The following is a 23397-nucleotide window of genomic DNA, read 5'->3' on the forward strand; positions in this document are numbered from 1 at the left end:
GTGCGAGAAATGAAACGGAGTGTAACGTATAAGCATTTTGTTCAGCATCAATATTTAGGTCCGATAATAAGAGGTGAAAATTAACTTAATTCATAGAGTAGCTAATATTAACCAAATCAATTTTATTGAAAAGTCTTCCGACGTCACAGAATCTGAAAACCGGTGGTTTATTGCGGATTCTGTATATCTTTTATACAAATCAAAGATAATCTTACATTCTTCGGCTAGGTGTTTAATTTTTTCTTCAATAACCTGGAAGTACAATCAAAGCCATCTGAAATCGATTTGAAAGACACCCTGATCAGTTGAAGTTCTTGGTTTCCTATGGAAATTCTTCATACTTTTTTTGAATGATATCTGAAGTTTATCTAGAAGACTCTTAAGCGCTCTTTACAACTCCAAAGGAAGTCGATTAATTTCGCTAAATAGGGGAAATGTTGGCTTCGGCAAAACCTTAACCTATTATCGTCAGGGGGTTAAACAAAGTCCAAGAGCACTCAAATTTGGCCAATAGTTGCTCTGAAACACAATGTATCCACATGCCAAAATTGACGAAGATCCTAAGCTTATCCAGAAACTTCTAAACGTAATTAGATTCGACAAGGTTCTCAAGAGCTGTTTTTGTTTTGGATTTGGAGCATGGAAGAACAAGCTTATCTTTTAAACAACACTGAAAATGGAACTAACTTAAAGAGTGAGTCAGTTCTAGATAGAGCTGGAATTAGGGCGTAACAGCTGTTGTAAACAATGACTTCTCTTGATGATTTCTAGACATTCAAGGCTCTCCCACGCAAACCAACATCATCATCGGGTAGGGAAAGATTTTCCCTATCCGATGGTTATATTGGTCTGCGTGGGCGTGCCTTGCATCCCTAGAAATCATCGGTAGAAGTAATTGTTTACAAAAGCTGTTACGCCCTAATTCCAGCTCCTTCTAGAGTTGTGAATCCCTTTTACTCATTCGTATGGAGAAATAACCAAAAGTGTAGGTGACTCAGCACATGAGTAACCTACGCTTTTATGAATTTCTCCATACGAATGAGTAAAAGTGACTCACTCTTTGAGTAAGATTCGTTTGCAGTGTAGTTTGCTTTCGAAACATCGTCGCAGAACTCACTAACGGCATCTCGTGAGTTAACTGGCTTGCTAATATTTAATTATGCAAGAAATGAATCGTCTAAAATATATATTCGATCTTCAACATACAAACTCAAAAATTGCGTTAATTACTAGGTATTTGATCATCGCCGACATTTTAACCCTGTAATAGGACCTTCCAAAGGGCTCGATTCAACTGACAACGAGTCAAGTTGAGCTTGTAAATTATGAAGCAGTCGATTTAAAAATAGTTACGTCTGATTATCTAGTTCCTGAAGCCACCCGCCGTTGATCATGAGATTCCCAAACTTACCGGAATCGTCCGATCCTAGGCTGGTCAGATCTTCCCTCTTTTTACTATCGTTCTCCTTTCCACCGTGGGAGTCATTGTCCACCTTTCCTGTCCTCGACCCTGGCACTGAAACAATTCAATCAAACCATTATCCAGTGCTCCGCGTACGCGCAAGCTATCATACACCTACCAAGCGCAGATCCAGCTCCGCTTCCGTCCAATCCGGCCCCACTGCTAGTACTACTGCTTCGACTACTGCTGGTCCCATCCCCGGCACAGGCATCATCGGAACCGATCCCGTTCCCATTGTTGTTGCTGCTACTTTTACTATTACTACTACAACCGATCCCCCGTGTAATGGCCGGTGTATTGGTCGGGTTCGTCGAAGAGGATTGGATGATTTTTGTGCACATCGTCGTTCCGAGGATGGAATTCGTACACAAGGTATTCTCCGATTCGGCACTTGGCGACGATACCTCCACCTGCAAAAGGATAATACGTCACATGATTCAATGGTTGTTGGATTTGAAATTCAAAACCCTACCTCTGGTATCCGTTGGAGGGCACTATCCAAGCTTCGATTCCTGTGGTGCTGGGTCATGTTTATTCGAGTATTGGTCACCTGTGACACTGGAGGTAATAGGATTCCCATTGATCTGCGGATGGAAAAGGAGAGCATGGAAGAAACACAGTATTAGAGCAAGGCTGATTGTGAAAGGTTATAATCTGGAAAGGAAACTACATTTGAACAAGTTCGATTCTTTGATGTCATCTGCCCAGAGGCACTGCAGCACAATGGAAACCAAATCCTTTTTATGCACACAAAACTCATTTTCTCCTTCTCGTTGCCGTTGAGGCGTGGGTTGATACGATGTACTACTACTACTGCTACTACCCACGCAGGACGAAAACAGAAACCCAACAACAGAGCAACGGATAGAGCAATGATGCGTACTAGCACCAGATATCGCATATCAATCAACGTAATCCCTCTCAGAAACTCTACTTTCCAGCCGACACAAATCCTAAGGGATGATGGCAACAAGTTCCAGATGAAAGAAGGATACTGAGAAATTCTTGCGATAACCACAATGCCGAATCAGTGCCCCTGCACCCCGCAACCCGCAACTCTCACCTCACCATAAAAGTCTAAGAAAAGTAAGTTCGTTTCGGTTGTCTCTTGTTTGTCAAAACGCTGATGGTAAACCGCGTAGCTCTTGTAGAGAGAAGTTGATAAGCCTACAACAGCCCGTTTTCGCTTTCAACAACGACGACGACGACGACCACACACCTCTCTGGCACAGTAGCATGAATTCTGATGCTTCCCTTGGTGACGACGGGTGGCAACGAACGGGGTTGGGAAAGGTCCTCATAAAAGTTTAAGAGTCTCAGTTGTTTAACTTTACGATCAACGATGACGCGGAATTGGCGACGTGGACCGTTCCTCACAGTATTGAATGCTACCATGGAATTAAGTGAAATGCTGAAAATTGATGCGAGATACAGAGAGCAAATTGGGGTCTCTCTTAGCTCAGTCGGTAAAGGCGCAGCTACAAAGCAAGACCATGCTGGAGGTGGCAGGGTTCGATTCCCGGTTCGGTCTAGGAATTTTTCAGGTTGGGAAATTTGTCGACTTCCCTGGGCATATAGTATGATTGCACTTGCCACACAATTAGACTAATGCAAAAATTGTAAAGGCATCGAAAGCTCTCAATTAACAACTGTGGAAGTGCATTCAGAACACTAAGTTGAGAGCACCCAATAAGCTAATATGCCTTAAACAATAAGCTTGAAATGTGAAGAAGAAGAAGAAGAAGACAGGGAGCAAATGGGAGCTTGAGTTAAATGTTTGGAGTCATTGAGTCCCGTTTTAGATTTCTATAGGATTTTGAGAGAAGATATTGAAAAAAGCAGCTACATACAAATCCTATTCAGTCCATTATCAATTATGCTACGGGTACATGTAAAGGATCGACATATTTGGCTAAATATCATGCAGACCATCGAAACAGTATTGAAATCTTGGACATAGATTTTGACCTGAAACATACAAAAATCAAGACCAGAGACGTTGGTAGGCAAGAAGTAAATTTCTCAGATTTTCCTAAATACAATATAGGGGAAATGGCTCTAATGTTGGCCTATGCATCTAAGATTTGGCCCATCGCTAAAAATCTGCTATTTATCAATTTTATCTAGATCTCGTTGGAACGGTACTAATCGAAAGTTTTGGTTGCTATTGAAAATTTAGTCTCCGCAATACGTTGTAGACAATTCACTGTAATTCAACTAGATAAGGCACAGTGAGAGTCCGATCTTACCAACACGTTTCCAATGTCTTCAATTTAGTCAAGCTTCTTGATTCATGTTCCATCAGAAGTACAGTACTGGACAAAATAAATCATACGCTCAACCCAAAAAAAGTACATTACATCATATTTTTGCTATTTTGCACGCAATTTTAGAAGTATATTCAGAAAAGTTCATGTATTTCTCATGGTGCATTCAATTAGCTGAATGAAAATTGTTATAATATTCTGCTATTTTTATTACAAATTTAAATAAATATTTGTATGCTCACTTTTGTGGTTGGACAAAATAAATCATACACTCCTATAAGATTTTATTTTTTTAGCCATCGAATAAAAACAAAATCTGAAGATTTGGCATCACGGTGTAATATTTGACAGTTCTTGTTCCGGGAAGCGTGCGCATCGCACCATTGTGTTTTGTTTGCGTCATTTGAAAAGTGAAAAATGTCGGGAAAGCAGATTTCGCTCGATTCTAGAAATTTGGTGATTCGCAATCGTGAAAAAGGAATTTCTTTTCGGAAAATTGCCGAAAAGTACTCGATCTCAGTTGGAGCTGTTCAGCACATATGGAAAAAGTACGAAACACGAGGAATTGTGAGGAATTTATCCGGACAAGGACGTCATCGTGCGACAAGTAATCGTGATGACATGTTCGAATGGCTGAACAGAATCCGAAGTATTCGTCGAGGCATATTGTGGAATCGATGGATCTCAATGTAAGTCGACGTACTGTTCGCCGGCTACTTAATGAGAGTGGTTTGAAAACCTGTTTGCATCGAAGCGTCCTTTTATCAACAAGCGGAACCAACGGAAGCGACTGGAATTTGCTAAAAACAATAGGTTTTGACCTCCTGAACAACTTTGTCGAAGAAAGTAACTTTCTATCTGGTCAGGGATCTCGAAACAAACCACATGCGAGAATGTATACTAGCTCCAAGTAGTGAGACAATTTTGAACTACTTTTCACTAGCAAAAAAGTTATGACCACTTGAACAACTTTGTCGACGAAAGTAACTTTCTATCTGATCAGAATCTCGAGATATTTTATATGCGAGAATTTCGCGTGTATACTAATGCCACGTAGTGTGAAAATTCTGAACTACATTGACCTCACGAACAACTTTTTCGAATACAGTAATTTTCTACCTCTTTAGGATTTCTAGTTATAGAATTGTTCACGTTTACTAGCGCCACGTGGTGAGGAAATTTTGGGCTACTGTCCACCAGCCAAAAAGTCTTGACCCCCTGAACAAGTTTGTCCAAGACAGTAACTTTCTATCTGCTCAGGATCTCGAGAAATTGTTTTTTTTTTTTTTTTTTTTTGGTTTGTTTTCCGTCGATCTTGTTTTCCGTGCTGAGCACCAATGCTACCGACGCCAGGAAGGCAGCTACCACACCTGGACCCTACCTATCGACCCATCAACTCATGAACCGGGGACCAACGGCTTTACTTCCCTTCCGAAGGAAGGCGTGATCAGAGATGTTATGCCTCAGAACATCCCGGCGGCGCCGACTGGGATTGAACCCAGGCCTGCTGGGGTGAGAGGTAATCACGCTTACCACTACACCACCGGCGCCGCTCTCGAGAAATTGTATATACGAGAATCGCATGTGTATATTAGCACCGCGTAGTGATAAAATTCTGAACAACTGTCCACCAACAAAAAGATCTTGACTTCCTGAACAACTTTGCCACAGACATTTACTCTCCATCTGGTCAGGATCTAGTGATGTATCACATGCGAGAACTTAACATGTATACGAGCGCTACCTAGTGAGAAGATTCTGAATTACTGTTCACCAGCGAAAAGTTTATGATCTCCTGAACAACTTTGCCCAAGACAGTAACTTTCTATCTGGTCAGGGTCTCAAGATATTAAATATGAGAATTTCACGTGTACACTAGCGCCGCGTAGTGAGAAAATTCCGAACTACTGTTCACCAACCAAAAAGTCTTGAACCCCTGAACAAGTTTGTCGAAGACAGTAACTTTCTATGTGTTCAGGATCGCGAACTATTGTATATGCGAAAATTGCACGTATATACTAGCGCCACGTAGTGAGAATTTTCGGAACTTCTCTACACCAGCGAAAAGTTTATAACCTCTAGAACAACTGTACCGAAGACAGTAACTTTCTATCTGGTCAGGATCTCGAGATTTTCCATGTTGTAACCAATTAAATCAAATCCCACATAGTACGAACACCGTTTACGCGGTTTCCATTCACATTTTCGCTATTATCTGCATTTTTGGGGGTTAACTGTGATAAGCAAGGAATCCAAAATATCTCCAAATGACAAAATGACAAGCGATCAACGAACCGAATGATAACGCTATGTCAGAGGTGGAAAGCAATAATGATATAATCTTCTTCCTTTTTTTTAATGACAAGCAGTCCGTGAGACACCGCTCACTCAGGGCGGTAGAAGGAAACGAGCAAATTTTTGGCAAGCTGCTTCACGAAGTAAAGCCGAAGATGATACACGTGTGTTAATGGGAATATTTTTGTTATGTCTTTTCTCGATTCAGATCAAGCTGTGTCCTAATCCATGCATATTGCAACAAAGCAGGCAAGCAATATATCATTGTCCTTCTACCGCTCCGATCGAGTTGTGTTAAAGAGCGAGTTTGTCATGGTAGTCGTAGCAACCGTTTTGTCTGTATCGTTGGTTGCTTTATGTGTTTGGATTCGCTGGTGATAAGAGTTGAGCTTGTTTAGTTAAAAACAAGTTTTTTAAGGAATACCCGTTGGTTTCATATCGATTGGTAGCTCGGCTGCAAAATGACAATAGAAAGCTCACACTGTTGTGCAAAGTACAACGCGCGAGTACTCGCGTTACAAAAGTTGGCGCGAGTAACGGAGGGTTAACAATAACCATTAGAAGAGCCTAACCACCAATTCGGGATATCATCCCAACTTTATGTGTTTATTTGGGTCTATCTGCGGATATTCCATTTCCATGTCTAACAGCCTGGCTCATGTTCCCAGGAAGGGTTCGATAAGCTGAACCGCTTAGTCGTCGAAACCAAACTCCTCACGAAGTTTTTGGTGCCCCTTAGTGTGCTTCACACAGTTGAAGGCCAGGGAAAAGTTCACAGAACCACAAAAGTTGTTATCGAAGTTGTTGTAAATATCATGCACAACCTTCGTCATTGCAGTTGTGGTACTATGGAGTGCTCTGTAACCGGACTGATGTTTGACGAGAAGATGAGGGTTGGTTGCTTATAGGAAGTCTGTGATCTGGACACGTAGAATCTTCTCCAGAACCATCGAGATTGCCGGTAGGACGCTGATGAGCCTAAAATCTTTCGGTTCGAATGCGTTGGATGTTTTAGGCAGTGGTGTGACGATAGCTCTTTTCCAGATAGCGGGGAAGCTTCTTGCATCAATTATCGTTAAACAGGTTCGCTAATAGTGGTAGGATGAAGGGACACCGCATTTTAACGAAGGAGATAGGGATGTTATCGGATCCGGCGGCGCTAGTACTAATCTCAAAGATTTTCATTGCCACGCTCGCAGCATCGGTGTGCCTGAACCTGTAACGTCTTACGTTTGATCTGTGTGCGACATCATCGGCACTACAGTGTTCCACGGCTACAGAAACGGATGGTCCTGCTGAGAGTTGTTGGTGACCCTCGGCAAAAAACAGATTCAATGTAACTGTTTCGAACTATTGTGGATATCTTCCCTTCTAAGATTGCTCCAGAGTTTTTTGGCTGGTGAATCTGAAGCGAAATTTCTGCCACTGAATCGTCTGTTCGCCATAGCTAGCTACCAGAGTACTTGCTCGGTCTCGTTTTACGCAGTAGTCCTGCCAATGATGAACACCTCTGATTCTGTTCAGATTCCTCTTGTAAAGTTTGAACGCAAGGTCCTTGAGCAGCTTGTACGATCTCGTTTGTTATCCATGGGGTACGCTGATCACGAGCGAAAATTGATGTTTTCGAAGCTTGGCCTTCCAGAAGACGTTGTAGCTCGGTTGCTACCAGCTCGGCCTTGGTGTTGACATCCCTGCATTCGAAGATAGCTTGATGGTTTCTGGATTGAAAATCCGCTCTTGGAACGTTTCGTTGTTGTGGAATGTCCGCAAATAAGATAAATGATCTCGTGGTCCGAAATAGAGCTACCGACTGCCGTCGTTGATACAATCGTTTGTGGGGAGTCTGTCACTAGAAGGTCGATTGTCGTAGCTGTGGTGTCCGTAATCCCAGTAGGAGGTGTATTCTGGACAGTCAAGTTAAATGTGTCGTGCTAGACAGTGTTTGGAAATCTGTCAACATGCCATTGAACTACCGTGTGTCAGGTTCGTAACTGGTCATGAATAGATATTCACAAATGAGTGAAGTGTCAGACACCTTTGCCGAATAAGAGTATTCAGTTTTGTAGCACCAAATGAATGAACAAAACGAAGAACGATGGTTGCACAAAAAAAAAAACGATCTCAACAGTTCACCGAATAACGCGTTCAATGATTGTATACAAATTTGAACTGCACATATCTTCTCTTCGTGTCTACCGCACAACATTGCCGTACAGATCCATACAAAGCAGTGGATGATACATAAGGAATCGCAAACGTCATCTATCTACCGCACCAACTCTGGCAGTAGCACAGCGCAGCTAGGTACATAAGAAACATTCCTTCGTCCTGCGGTACCTTACGAGCGAATAAGGGTAGAAATAATCGAAGAAATGGAACGCGGATAAGTTAGTTAGTTTTGATACATTATGAACACGGATCAATGTCATGGTCGGTTTAAAATGAATAAAACTAAATTTATATAAAATGATATTAAAGTTATATGAATAGATAACTTCCTGGTATCTTCGGGGAAATTGTTAACTGTCCTTCTTTTGGTACAATGTGTCTTCCAGCGGGGACACCGTAACATCCGTAAAAGTGGTAAACTCATGAAATTGGAGTTAGAGCTGCGCAGTTATTAGCGGAAGCACTTATTGGTGAGAAAAAGAATGAGGTTTTGGTCCAAATATGTACCCTGGAGGGCTAAGGCTGGTCCATTAAAAGATCCGAAACATGCCTAAAAGTGGTCAATTGATTAAACTGTTTCTAGAGCTCAATTTTTTTTGCGAACACACTCGTTGATGTGTTTTTCGAATTAATTTCATATTGTGGCCAGAATATTGATGATACCAGACTGGTCCTCCGGAAGATCCGGAAGATCCGTAAAAGAGGTAAATAAATTAAACTGGTCCTAGAGCCCCATGTTTTTTTTTTGCGCAAGCACTTGTTGAACTTGGCATTGAGGCCAAATTATGCACACTGGAGGCCACAAACAAGTTGTCCAGATGATCCGGATTATTCATAAAATGGTCAATCACGCTTGCTACAACGTATGAAAAATCCGTGAATGGGTGTCTTCGGGAAAGTTTTCATATATTTTTTGGACAACTTTGCAGTGACCTTGGTCATCTGAACAACTTTGCAGTGAACAGAATGCCAAAATCTTGAGATATGATACATGCACAAGCTCTTACATACACTAGCGCAGTGTACGTAAGAGCTTGTGCATGTATCATACACACTTACACACTAAGATGTTGTTCCGTGTTCGGTAAATTTTACCGAAATCAGAAGAGCTGAACCTTTGACCTTCATTTTAAAGGCTATTGAATTTGAAAATAATATCAAAACATTTTCAACCTTGTTTAAATTATCAAATCTTGTCATTTTAGTGGAGATTTAGTTTCAAAGTAGCTGAAAAGCAATTGAATTGAATTGCATAAATTTTACCGAAAAGTTCAGCTGTTCAGATTTCGGTAAAAATTACCGAAGTCGGCGATAATTTCTAAGAGCGTATTGTCCACCATTTGAAAGGACTTGGTTAGCTTAGCAACTATGTATGTAGAAGCCTGTACATTCCAAGTCAGTCAGGATCTTGTGATAAAGCACATATGCAATAGAGTCGCGTAACAAGAGCATTCGCAACTAACCTGTTCTTCATGTAGAAGGCCTTGTCCACCGGGAAAAAAAAAACATGGTTGCACACTAATCGAGTCAGTACGGTTTTACTGAGTTTTTGAATTGCGGAACTGTTCGGTAAAAGTTTAAAAATCTGTGGAAAATTTATTAATTAGAAAATTTGTTCTGAACTTGTATATACTTAGTTATGTTAACCCCATTTAATGATAGAAAATAAAATTGGTCGATTTCATTGATTCCTTACGGATAACGGTCATTTGAATTTTTACCGACTTTTTCAGCAATTCAAAAACCCAGTAAAAAAATACTGACTCCTGTAAAAAAATCTTAGTGTGTGAGGACTGTATTTTCCATGAATGTCAGGCTTATCGCCGGGATCACGCGGTATTCCATTTTTGAACCAATTAAATCAAATTCCACATGATACATGTATTAAATTTACGGGATTCACTCGTGTAATCGAAAAAAAAAAACTCTAGAACAACGTACTGCGGACACAAGACGAGGCGCCCACTGTTGTGGCGACGGTGCGGCATCATACAACATGCCAAAAGATCATGTGGATGAAATGTGGCGTAAGGCAAACCTCGACAAGCTTTTTAACCATGATAACAGATGCCACTCCGCCGCCATATCAGAAACTAACTTGACTAACATCATGTCGACGTTCGCCACATGCAATGTTTCAGCGTAATGTTTTGACATGCCACATCGCCGCCACAGTAGTGGGGCCGTGGGTGTCTGACATTAATCGAGGTTGCATGCATGTTTTGTGGAATGAGAGGAATGTTGTCATGATGTTTTGACTTGCTAGCACATGCCACATCACCATAACAGTGGACGCCGCCTTAACATCGCGACCAATAAAGAAAATTCAGTCAAGAACATGAGGGTTACTAAGGATTATATTTTGTTGGAAATCCTCTGAAAAAGTTTTCAGGAATATAGTATTTCAATGGTTATACTTCTTAAGAATATATACGCAAAATTAGGAACCTGGCAATACAAAATCTCCCCCAATAACCCACGTAATTCGATGTGAAAAGTTGATGTTCACTTTATGCAACAGCTTTTGACCATTCATATTCAGTGTCATTACATGTTGCTGAATATGAACCATTCGCCAGTGTTATACTGCGATACGCAGATGTATCATGAACAGAAACTAACGCACACAATCCATGCCGAATGGTACACACGAATGTAAAGATTCTTTCGATGATACCGTCAGTAGTAAATCGTTTGTGTGAACGTATTTGATCATCGATGCAGCAAGATTTATTTTTCTCTGTTTCTTTATGTGCCATGATTCGTTGTCTCGCCGATACAAGGAAATCAGTTTAGTTTACTGACACATGGGGGTCCAACGGTTGCGGAAATACACGTGAATTATTCAGTGAACAGTGAAAACTTCAAACACTGGTGCTAGACAGCTGGTTCGCAGCAACATTGACGTTAAAATCACCTAAGATGTAAATCCGGTCGAAGTTGACTTCAATCAAATCCAAAAGTAGCTTCTCGTAGTTTTGTATTAGAAGCTGATTGTTGCTTGATGGATTGTAGAGCATCACTACTCCGATGTCATAGTTGTTGATTTTTGCCTTACCACAAGATATTCCAAGCGTTGTGCAATTGGGATAGCAGGGTCGAATGATGATTTCAGGATTGGTGTGGCTTTGATAATAATGCTATAATGACATTTTGAACTTGTAACAAGGAGTAAATTTGTTTTCTTAAATTCGCTTTTTAAACCAATATCATCAATTCCGAATAATCACTCAAATAGTGGATACATACCATTGACAATTGACACCGTCTTCAACCAGAGGTTGTACAGACAGTATACTTGACACTAGACAACGGACAACATACAACACCCAGTAGACCAGTAGGGAAATTTTCGGGTTGCGAAAAGTTCCACCGGCTGGAGCGGGAATCAAACCCTCACTTCGTGGCACTCACAATATGCCTGAACGACGGGTTACGCCACTAACCGCGCGACCACGAAGCCCACAAAATCATATGTTTCTATCCTGGCGCATGAATAACATATACGTATGTATGTATGTATGTAAATAGCCACCCTCCTAGCTTCGGTCTTGCCCTGAATGCGGCTCCACACAACAGCAAGATCATATTTCGTCATCATTCTGAATTCAACATACTGTTTACGGGTCCGTAAACAGAGACACTTAGGCCGATGACATAGTAACGCGTTTAGCGAAGCGTGCGCGTGCGCGTGTGCGTGTGCGTCTGAGCTACTTTGATGAGCGTCCATGCAAAATGCTTGGTGAAACGCTTCCATCTGTCATAGTAAACGCGTTGCGATGCGTCTGCTGTAGCGTCAAAGCACTCCTTGGAGTGTTTTCACGCGCGTGCACGCAAAAGACTGTTGTAGTGCCATTGAAATTAAATGGTGATCGACTAGATAATTGCGATTTCGGTCGAATTCTATAAACTGAATATGAATAATTACGTTATGAATAGCATCGGTAGATCGGAAGTCTAAAAGTTTAAGTACATTTTAAATTTAGCCGGCATTTTTGTTTTGTTAAATGTTACATATTAAATGTTAAACAAACTGTGTTATATTGTAATTGTTATATGTTAAATACTACATAATAAATTCAAATGTTAAATTTATAATGCTTAATGTTCATTACCTAATGATGAATGCTAAATGCTGAATGTTAAATGTTACATGTTAAATGTTACATGTTAAATGTTACATGTTAAATGCTACATCTTAAATGTTATATGTTACATTTTAAATGTTAAATGTAACATGTTAAATGTTTATTGTTTAATGTTAAATGTTAAATTTTAAATATTATTTGTTAATTGTTAAATGCTTAATGTTGAATGCTTAATGCTAAAGGATAAATGCTAAATGTTAAATGTAATATGTTAGATGTTAAATGTAAATTGTCAATGTTAAATGTTAAATTATAAATTTGAAATTTTAAAATTTAAATTTTAAATGATAAATTTAAGTGTTAAATATTAAATTGGTTAATTTCAAATGCCAAATGTTAAATGTTATGTGTGAAATGCTGAATGTTAAATGTTAAATGCCAAATGTAAGATGGTAATTGTAAAAATGTTAGATGTTAATTGTTAAATGTTAATTGTTAAATATTAAATGTGCATGTTGAATGTGCATGTTAAATGATAATTACTAATTTTAAATATTAGATGAATGTTTATGGCAAATGCTAAATGCTGAATTTTAAATGTTACATGTTGAATGTAAATTGTTAATTGATACATGTTCCATGTAATATGTTAAATAATAAATGTTAAATGATAATAAATGCTAGATGTGAATTGTAAAATATAAAACGCTTAATGTTTAATACTAAATGACTTATGCTAAATGTTTAATGTTACATGTTACCTGTAAATTGGTAAATGTTAAATGAGAATGTTAAATGTTAGATGTTAAAAGCTGAATATGAATGTGGAATGCTAAATGCTTAATATTAATTGTTAAATGAAACATGTTAAATGTAAAATGTATCATGCGAAATGTAAAATGTTTATTGTTACAGGTTACCTTTAACATGTAAAATGATAAACGTTAAATGTTAAAAGCTAAATGTTAAGATTTAAATGTTAAATGGCAAATGTTAAATGTTAAATGTAAGATGGTAAATGATAAATGCTCAATGTTAAATGCTAAATAATAAATTTTAAATATAAAATGGATTAACAAATGGACAACATTGACCCTTATCTGACCGATGTTGTTCATTTGCCATCTTGTTAGTACCAACTTTTAGCAATCAATTTTGAGTGCCCTAGTTTACACGGAATTTTAGTAGATTCTACTCAAAATTGGGTAATTTAGAATTAGCGTGAAAACCAGCGGTTTTGACTGACAATAATGCGAGCTGCGCTTTCAAAAACGCGTTGAGTATGTCATAGCACGCATCACTCGACGCTTTATTGAAATTCAGCAAACGCGAACAACACGCGTTGCTCGACGCTCCGCGTTACTATGTCATCGGCCTTACGCGAAACCCACGGGAATAAGAGAATCGCCTCCCTAAAAAAATTGTTATGGTTATTTTGCTTAACGACGTGTTTGGGATATCATCCGAAATTCGGAATACATGTTACGCTTTCCACGGGATGGTTTATTTGAGAAGAGCGCGTCAAATTCATTGCAACTCATAGTTGAAGATGCTAATTTCAAATAACATACTAAAGTGGTAATTTTTATACGATAGATGAGGAGATGAAAGTATAGAGTTGATAGTTCAGTTAGAGTACGGCAGTGTGAAAATTGTATGTAGAGAGTAGAAAGCGAGCAAGGACAACTATTTGGGAAGATACAAATCTCGATTTGATCATCTCTCTTTACCAAACTCCCCCGTTCGAGAGGGATGGTGAGGGGTATTCCGCCCCGCCACCACTGGCAAAATGAGATGATCGCCGACTCGCTCATGTACCGACGATGTGTTTGAAACAATTCTATCGATTTTACCTCACTCAAGGTGTTATCTGAAGGAAGGCATCGAGTCGTAGGTTTGGAAATTGCAGCTATTGTCACCTCATCGACTTGACACGGGTAGGGTAAGTGCTGCTACTGTACCTTTCGACCAATGACAGTAATTGATGGTAAGCTCCCATTCAGAGTTATGTACTTTAACTATATGTTTTGTATTATTTCTGCGTGAAGTCAACCATTCACATAGTTGAAGATGCTAATTTGTACCTTCCAAAAAGTTGTCCTTGCTCGCTTTCTACTCTCTACATACAATTTTCACACTGCCGTACTCTAACTGAACTATCAACTCTATACTTTCATCTCCTCATTTATCGTATAAAAATTATCACTTTAGTCTGTTATTTGAAATTAGCATCTTCAAACAATGTAAATCGTTGACTTCACGCAGAAGTAATACAAAACATATAGTTAAAGTCGTTGCAACTGTTGGAGTGAAATGCTACTATCTAAAATGACAGTAGTGGATAAATACCATCGACAATTTATCTGTTTTTATCCTGGCTCATGAATAACATGGGTATGAAAGGGGCAAATGAGTGAGCTCTTCGAACTTGATGACAGGTCCGGAACACTTTTGGATCATGATGCTGGATGTTATGAAATGGGCCTTTTAGATTGTTTGCCTTTTCATTTTGTTATTTTACTCGCCTGAGCTATCGGATTATCAGATGAATGCTTTTAGCTTTTAGCTTCCAAGTCTCAAGAAGTTAGAACATGGCACAATTAATATTAACCTGTCCACCTTTCCCCCAACTCCCCTTTCTCATCGGTTGCGACTAGACTCTTGATAGCATATCATATACCTTACGTTACGCCACTCCGATTAGCCCACTGACTCAACAAAGAACCTGTTCTAGGTGGGTAATAAGGCACCGCAGCAAAAACCTCTCCAAGTAGGTGCCGATCGATCGCCAGAAGCAATCAAAAGGCAACGTTATGAATGTGCATACAGAAAAAAAATAAACATACGCTTCATCAACTTGCGTTGTTACAAACCTGCATATGCATATGCAATCCGCAACTTATCGATTCATTTCTCGCTTCCCCATTTGTTATTGTTGTTATTATTCCCAGCTACACGTTACACTAAACCTTTTGTTTTTAATAATAATATAAGTCCTACAAGCAAGCTCGATGAAAAATCACTACCCGGAATGTGTACCTATGTACCTTGGTTGTTCTGCTTTGTACAAGTTGCAACGGCAAGAGGTTACGAAATTCTCGCTCTTATTGCCCATCCGTCCCAGGAGCTGAGTAACTTGGGTTTCAATTCTGTACAGTCGTTTCCTGTCGTTGCGCCAGTGAGATTATTGATAGTTACATAAACTATCCGCATAGGACGGGCATTGAGAATGTGTTCTTAACTATTGACTAGGAACGAATGCAATCCCATGAAGTGATGGGGAAGCGAGCCGAGTGACTAATCTCATCACCATAATGAATAATCACCCATCGCGATGCATCGGTCGGAGGACGTACTTTGTACCGAAAATGGGATGGGTTCCGTCCGACTGACGGGGTGGAAGAGTCATATTTCAAAAAACCGATGCACGAGATAATGCACTCTTGGGATGACGACGTGTCACTGACACCTTCGCTTCGGATTTTGTAGATGTAACTTTGTTTTCAAGGCACTAGAACACGACGACGCAGCGCAAAGGCAGCGTCGGTCTGGAAGATGTCAAGTGAGCTATTTTTATGCACGCGTAGTTGATTTATTTTCCGATTCGAAGGGGGGAGTGAACGTAAAAATGCGTTCTTTGCTGTTTCTTGGTAAACTGTGGTGTGGTGGTAGATTTGGTGACATGGAACAAATGGTGCGACAGAGTGGGAGAGGACATACATGCATGTGAAGGACTCGCGTCTGAAGTGTTTCCGCTTTTGAATGAGCGCCTTGTACTCGCCCACCGCTATCGAAGATCTGTTATTATTTCATTTAAGAGGAAAAAAAGAGCGTGAGACAGCTAATTGAATTGACTGTGAACTGTCTCTCAAGGCTAAACGGATAGGCGGTGTGATGACATGGAGTAGACGTAATCTGTACATGCTCATCTTTACGATTTTTTAGCAGTCATTTGAAGTCATTCTTATCGTGGCACTCCGAACTCTCCGGCTTGTGAAAGTAGATCTGGTAATCTTCAGGGTCGGGTCTGGATCACAGACAATTCTAGAGAGATTTGTTGGAAATTTCGAAAAGCTTGCAAGGTTTGTCCATAGGTTTTCGAAAACATGTACGGAAGGCTTCAGAGGTGGTTTCGTTCAATTTTAAGGACAAGTACGGCAGTTTTCTTGAGGAATCGCATAATATTATGGATTATTCCTGTATTAGGATTTTCTTCTGCTTCTTCTTCTTCGCATTTCAAACTTATTGCTTATTGCGTGCTCTCAACTCAGTGTTCTAGTCCACGTTATTGATTGAGAGCTTTCGATGTCTGTACCATTTTTGCATTAGTCTAATTGTGTGGCAAGCACAATCATACTCTATGCCCAGGAAAATCGAGAAATTTTCCAACCGGGATTAGGATTTGCTTGTATAGTTTTACTGGACATTCCCTGAAGGTTCTTTGTATTTGCTCTGGCGGTAACTGGCCATTGTCTAGATTACCCCAGTCCTCTGGAATCGTTGAAGTTTTCTAAATATGCAGAGCGTAAATTTATTGACTGCTCAGGCTGGGTGTAAAAGTACCGCAGTACCGCACTAATCAATTCATTGCTCTATCCAGACTGTTTGTATTCCACGGCAAAGAACAAGGCAATGAAAAAGCAAACAAATGCATTCGGTTACTCACGAAGAGGCGACTCACCATTGCTTGCAATTGAGGTATTTTTCAATAGAGTGCAGCATGGAAAATCATTTGCATTCATTTCACACATTCATTTACATTCATTTGCCTCTAACTTTTTTCATCAACAGCATTCCGCAAAATGATGTATAGAGCTTTAGTAGATTTTGTTATTAGCTACAAGTTATGTTCATAACTCAAATCTGTATCTCTTATGCATCACGAACTAGAGCGGGCAGAACTTGTTACTGTTTTTCAGTGAATGTAAAATACATTCACTGAAAAACAGTAGTGGCTTCCGTTCGCTCTGCTTCGTTATGCATATGAGATACGGATTTAACTTGTTAACAAAAGTTGTAGCTTATAACAAAACCTACAAAAGTTCTATACATCATTTTGCGGAATGCTGTTAAAGAAAAAAGTTAGAGGCAAATGAATGTAAATGAATGCAAATGATTTTCCATGCCTGATAGAGTGTATTCTCAATGCATACAAGCTGTTAGTTTGTTTGTTTTATTTAACACATTTTGGGTAATTCGTGACTTGATTTTAACTCAAGTCATTCGGCCTGAGAATCATGGATGGTAGCCATTTAGCCCAGGTCCGTATATTAATATGATGAATGCAAAATCAGTAATCAAATCGATTTAATTTATTTTTTATTTTTTTCCATTAATTTATTTGTAAGGCTCAAACGCGTTAGCTTTACGGAGCCGATTCTTACAGTTTTTCATTAATTTGAAATAAAAGAGTTTATAAAATTAGTTCATTTTTTCCTAGAAGCCGGTTGTTTGGTGTTAACTTTCTCTCGCGGCCGCAGTTTTCTTCTTTCTTCCGTTTTCTGTGTTTCAATAGCAGTTTTCAATTTCTTCGCGATCAAGAACAATCGATGGCTTTCGGTCTCAAGCTGACTTCCTCTAGCTGCTTCTTGTTCTTCTTCCATGTCCGGGGTCGTCTCATCGATTGCGATAACTTCTTCATCGAACACCTCAATAGCATCCGCTGAAGCATCGCCGGCTAAAACACCCGCATATGATGTACAGGTATCCACGCTGCTAACACTTTGGGCTTCGTCCGGGTTACGTTTTTCCGTATCCGTCGTTTGTTGTTTTTCGAGCTTCCTGCGAGGTTTCCGCTTTGGGCAAGAATTCATCTGGTGCCCCTCAATCTTGCAAACAAAGCACACATTCTTGTTCCCGGGATAGAACACTTTTCCTTTACTGTTGAGGAAATGCAGTGATATAGGAATTTACTTCTTAACATCCATATATACACCGCGGATACCAGTGTATATATCAAAACCTAACTCGGGAGGAAATTTCTCCCTAACCAAACGTTTTACCTTGCCGTATTTCCTCAGCACCAATGCTAGGTTTTTGTCAGGCACTTCAGAAGGCAGATCGTACACTCTGACATACTGAATGTATTCATCCGCATTCAACATGTGTACCTCTACTGCCTTTCCATCGTCATAACGGGAAGTTAATTGTTCACTGTTATTCATCAATGTGTGACGCATTGCCTCTTCGACCTTGAATTTAATAAACAAGTATTTCTCCTCCGCTACCCTGTATATAGCTTCCATCTGCCTAGGATCCGCATCCAGAGTCTTCGCGAAATTAATAATTTCGCCCATCGACGGTTTTCTAGCCCCATCGCCAAAGCTAAATTTGACGGTGTTTTTAACTTCAACTCCATTCATTCTTGATTCTATCCACAGGATTCCACACACGGCTAGCTAACTGCGGATAAACAATGTGCGCAACACACAATAGCTTGGTCGAAAAACAGACTGCCGATAGCACTATCGACACCGAGAACAAATGCTGCTGTGTCCGTCCACAACTGAAAGCGAACTGAAATCGATTTAATTGAAAGCAAAGTTATTTTTTTCGTTTGATTCAACAGTGTAAAATTATGCTCTCATTTTGCTGTGTTAACCGTTAATCCATACAAAACGAAATAAACTGGATTAATAAAAAACGTAACATCATAACAGCACATTTCGATTTCAGTTTGATCTCCAGCTTGTAGATCTTCGGGCTTAATCAAGGAGCTTTATAAATCAATCCTGGGCATACTCTGAACTTGCCATGGACAAAAAAACTTCTTGCGGCCATTTCAATTGTTGATCTTGCATTTTGCAAGGTTCTGCTACTTGAGAAAAAAATGAAGTCCTAAAGGGTGTCCACGATGAAATTGCCACACACAAAATTGATTCGCAAAATTCGAGTTTTCATCCGATTGCCATCAAATTTTCAGGGATTGAGAAATAACTATTAAACTTCATTTTACCATTTTACTCGTATTTTATTTACAGTCCATACGCAAATGCCCGCACCTTGGCCTTAACCCCGGCCATAAGATTCTGCACAACCTGTGAATCAACCGTTTTTTGCATGTAAACCCATACTTTCTTCAGTTCCTCGACTGTCTTCACTACCTTAGGTCGTTTAAGAAGGTGCTGCTTCATAATCGCCCAGTACTTCTCGATGGGGCGGAGCTCCGGAGTGTTGGGAGGGTTGAACATTTTCGGCACGAAATTGACCTTATTGTCCTCATACCACTTCAGCACGTCCTTGGAGTAGTGGCATGAGGCCAAATCCGGCCAGAAGATTGTTGGGACGTTGTGGGCCTTCAGGAGAGGAAGCAGCCGCTTCTGGAGGCACTCTTTTATGTACACCTGTCCGTTCATCGTGTCCTGGGTCACGAAAGGTGCACTCCGCTTCCCGCACGTGCAGATGGCTTGCCAAACCAGGAATTTCTTCGCAAATTTGGACATCTTCTGAGTGCGGACATGCTCCGGAACGCTGAACTTATCCTTGGCCGTGAAAAACAGGTTGCCGGGGATCTGTTTGAAGTCGGCCTTCACATATGTTTCGTCGTCCATGATGCAGCATTCAACTTTCGTCAGCATGTTGAGGTACAACTTCCTGGCACGGGTTTTAGCGGACTTGTTCTGCTTCTCGTCGCGATTAGGGGCCTTTTGTACCTTGAACGTTCGAAGCCCAGCCTTAGTTTTGGCCTTCTGGACAAAACTTCGGCTAAGGTGCAGCTTCTTAGCCACATCCCTAACGGAGGCGTTCGGATTTCGGTTGAAGGCCCCAACTACGCGGTTGTGATTTTTGGTGTTGTATGGAATACTTTTTCCTTCACTTCTGGGCTTCCGATCGGTGGTCAACCGTTCCTCGAACCGCTTAATCACTCGCGACACCGTGGAATTCGCGATTCCCAACGTTTTAGCGATGGAAAGATGCGAGAGATCCTTGTTCTCGACTCCATTTCCGCGAGTTTTGATCACAGGACTTTAAAACTTGCAGGATGTAAATAATGCAATATGAGCTAAATCCACCCAAATTTTCATTAAATTCTACCCAACGGTTAAAAAGTTAGAGCAATTTCATAGTGTGGCAATTTCATCGTGGACACCCTTTAGGCAAGACTTCGGCAAATTTTTAATAAATCCCCAATCTTAAAAACATTTCGAATTTCAGCATTTTGGGTATTTCTGTTAGCTTTAAATTTCGAAAACTTTTCATGTTCCAGAATCTTCGGAAATTCTCCATGGTCAGCTTATTGGTCTGGGTCCACATTTTTTGCCGAAAAAAAAAACTGCCCGAATCATGAACATTTTTCTTGATTCAGGATCATGACAAAATTTCCAACCACGAGATCACATAAAGAATATCCGTTTTTCGGATCCTGAATTTTGAATTTGTGATCTTGAAAATTTTTCTAAAAATCATCTTGCTGCCCTCAGAACCCTTTTTTATGTTTCTCAAGAATTTCATTAGAATAAGCTTTTACTAATAGTTCACCAATCCCAACACTCTCTTTCTCTCTGATCTCCATATAATTTGCTCGTAAATTCTCAAAAAAATCTCTGCTGAACACTCTTTGTATTCGCTCTGAAATTATCTCCCAATTCCTACCTTGTTACATTGTTTTTTTTTTTCCTTTTAATTCTACTGCTATTGTATCACTTTCACTATTCACTTTCGCTATCACTTAAAAAACAGTTTTTTTTTATACAATAGTAGTAGAATTAAATGTAATTAGGTACACAATTATTCTACTTTAACGCTCATCAGTCAATTTAGATTCTAATTCTCAATAACTCTCGCAGTATTTCTTAAAAATCCTCGAAGAAATTTCCGGAAAATTGTCTTGGAACTCTTTTCAGCATTCGCTAAATATTCTTGCCCGTGTAATTATTCTCGGAATTCCCTCTGAATTCTGATCAGAATCCTCTAGGAGTGGTTCCATAAACTTCATGCTGCCAAAAATTTCCTTTGCACTCTCTTTTGAATACACTGGAGTCGCTTTTTACGCGGTTTTTTTTTACACGGTTTTTTTTTACGCGGTTTTTTTTACGCGGTTTTCGGAATTTACGCGGTTTTTTTTTACGCGGATTCCGGAATTTACGCGGTTTTTTTTACGCGGATTTTGGTTTTTTTTTACGCGGATTTCAGAATTTACGCGGTATATCGCTTTTTACGCGTTTTTTTTCGTACACGGTCTTTTTTTACTGGGTTTTTTTTTTACGCGGATTTCGGAATTTACGCGGTTTTTTTTACGCGGATTCCGGAATTTACGCGGTTTTTTTTTACGCGGTTTTTTTTTACGCGGGACGTATCACCCGCGTAAAAAGCGACTCCAGTGTAATCTACAAATTATCACCGGTACAACATTGCACAGTGGTCCAGAATGCAGATTTAGGTGGAATGATATGTTTTGAGCCTGAAACTGAAACTTTAGACTAAAAGTCTCTTCTACAAAGTTGTTCCTTATAGTTAGGCCCTCATTTTTATGACAATGAATTCTAGGGTGGTTCCTATTATCATTAAAATCAAAAATCTAACTTTTTTGTTTGAATAAATTAAGGTATACATTCTTCGGCAAAGTTATAGCTGAGCAAATTTCAAGCAAATTTGTTGAAAATAACTTTTTTGTATCTCTTAAATTGGCCGATTTAGAGCTATTTTCTTGAATTGAGTTAGGGTGGCTCTTGAAAAAACAGTTTTTTTGCTCTAGTTTTCTTATTTCAAATTTCTCAGCAAAGGTGTCTTCAGATAACTTTTAGATCTTAGCAAGTTTTTGCTGTACAAAGTTATCTTCTAGAGACTTTTAAAACACTTTAAGACGAATGTTTTATGCCGAAGAATGTATACCTTAATTTATTCAAACAAAAAAGTTAGATTTTTGATTTTAATGATAATAGGAACCACCCTAGAATTCATTGTCATAAAAATGAGGGCCTAACTATAAGGAACAACTTTGTAGAAGAGACTTTTAGTCTAAAGTTTCAGTTTCAGGCTCAAAACATATCATTCCACCAAAATCTGCATTCTGGACCACTGTGCATTGGAATACGCCTCGGTATTTTCTTAAAACTTTCCTAAGTATTCTCTAGAAATATTCCTTAAAAAAAAACATCGGAATTCAATTCCTTCGAATTTTCTTCGAATTCCCTTGAAACTCTCCTCAGAATTCCTTGTGAATTCTCCTAAGAATTCCTTTGGAAGTTACCTCGGAATTTTAATTGAACTCTTTTCATAATTCCCTTCTAATTATCCTTACGTTCTGCTACCAGTTTTCCCCACAAATCATTCAGAACTCTCTTTAAAATTAGTTTGTAATTCTAGTTAGAACTCTTTATGAATCCTCCTCCGAATTCCTGTGAAGTTCTCCTGGAATTCTCCTCACATTTAATCGTAACCTTCATTTTTTATTATATGAGCGATTCCAGACGAATTCACAAATCCATGAATTTTATTTTTTTTTTATTTAGGGGAAATGACGTCTTCGGCATGACAGACTATTTTCGGCAACCCAAATTGAAACACTATTTTCACTGGATTTTCTTAAGAAAACACTTCGCTGAACGCATGCAAACGATTCTTTATTCTTTCAGCTTCAATTTGACTATATTTTTACCACTGAGAAAAAGCAATCTAGCAAGGTTTTATTGAAATGAAACACACGCACTACAAATTGTAGCTGATTTCGAGTTGCCGATAATAGAACAGCAGATTTACATTCAGTTCAAATGGAACGGTTGACGAAGAAAAACTGGTTGCCGACAATACTCGCTCTCACTAGAGAAGATTGGAGCTTTGTAAAAGCGTTTCAAAACAGTTTTTGACAATTCTTTCGACTGAAATTGTTAGAGCAGCTGGCAGCAAAAGATTGTAAACAAACCAATACTGCATATGTGTGCGTTTCATAGAGAAAAAGACTATAGAAAGAAGGTCGCTGCTTAGGTTGCCGAGAATACGTAAATTCCCCTACCTGAAATTTTTCAGAAACGTTCCTCATGACAAAAAATGCTATTTTGCATCTTCAGATCACCATTTTTAATCGAGCCTTAATTTTGAAAAGAGCCTACAGAAAAATGTTAAGCTTATCTTCAGAAAACTGTGACTCGGAAAACGTTTGTCCAATCGGTTTGGTACC

General features: G+C 39.4%; 1 protein-coding gene across 1 annotated transcript in view; it reads right to left on the reverse strand.

The window, feature by feature from the left end:
- fwd (phosphatidylinositol 4-kinase beta fwd) overlaps positions 1 to 23397 on the reverse strand; it is a 259693-nt gene that overhangs the window by 11147 nt on the left and 225149 nt on the right. The window contains exons 3-5 of the mRNA XM_065236870.1: positions 1935 to 2046; positions 1581 to 1872; positions 1412 to 1516 (exon numbers count right to left, since the gene is read on the reverse strand). Coding sequence (XP_065092942.1) covers positions 1412 to 1516; positions 1581 to 1872; positions 1935 to 2046 — 509 coding nt within the window. The remainder of the gene's footprint in view (positions 1 to 1411; positions 1517 to 1580; positions 1873 to 1934; positions 2047 to 23397) is intronic.

The sequence above is a fragment of the Ochlerotatus camptorhynchus genome, unplaced genomic scaffold, assembly GCF_037179485.1.
Source record: "Ochlerotatus camptorhynchus isolate MF236.1 unplaced genomic scaffold, CSIRO-AGI_Acam_v1.1 ptg000577l, whole genome shotgun sequence".
NCBI classification, from domain to species: Eukaryota; Metazoa; Arthropoda; class Insecta; order Diptera; family Culicidae; genus Ochlerotatus; species Ochlerotatus camptorhynchus.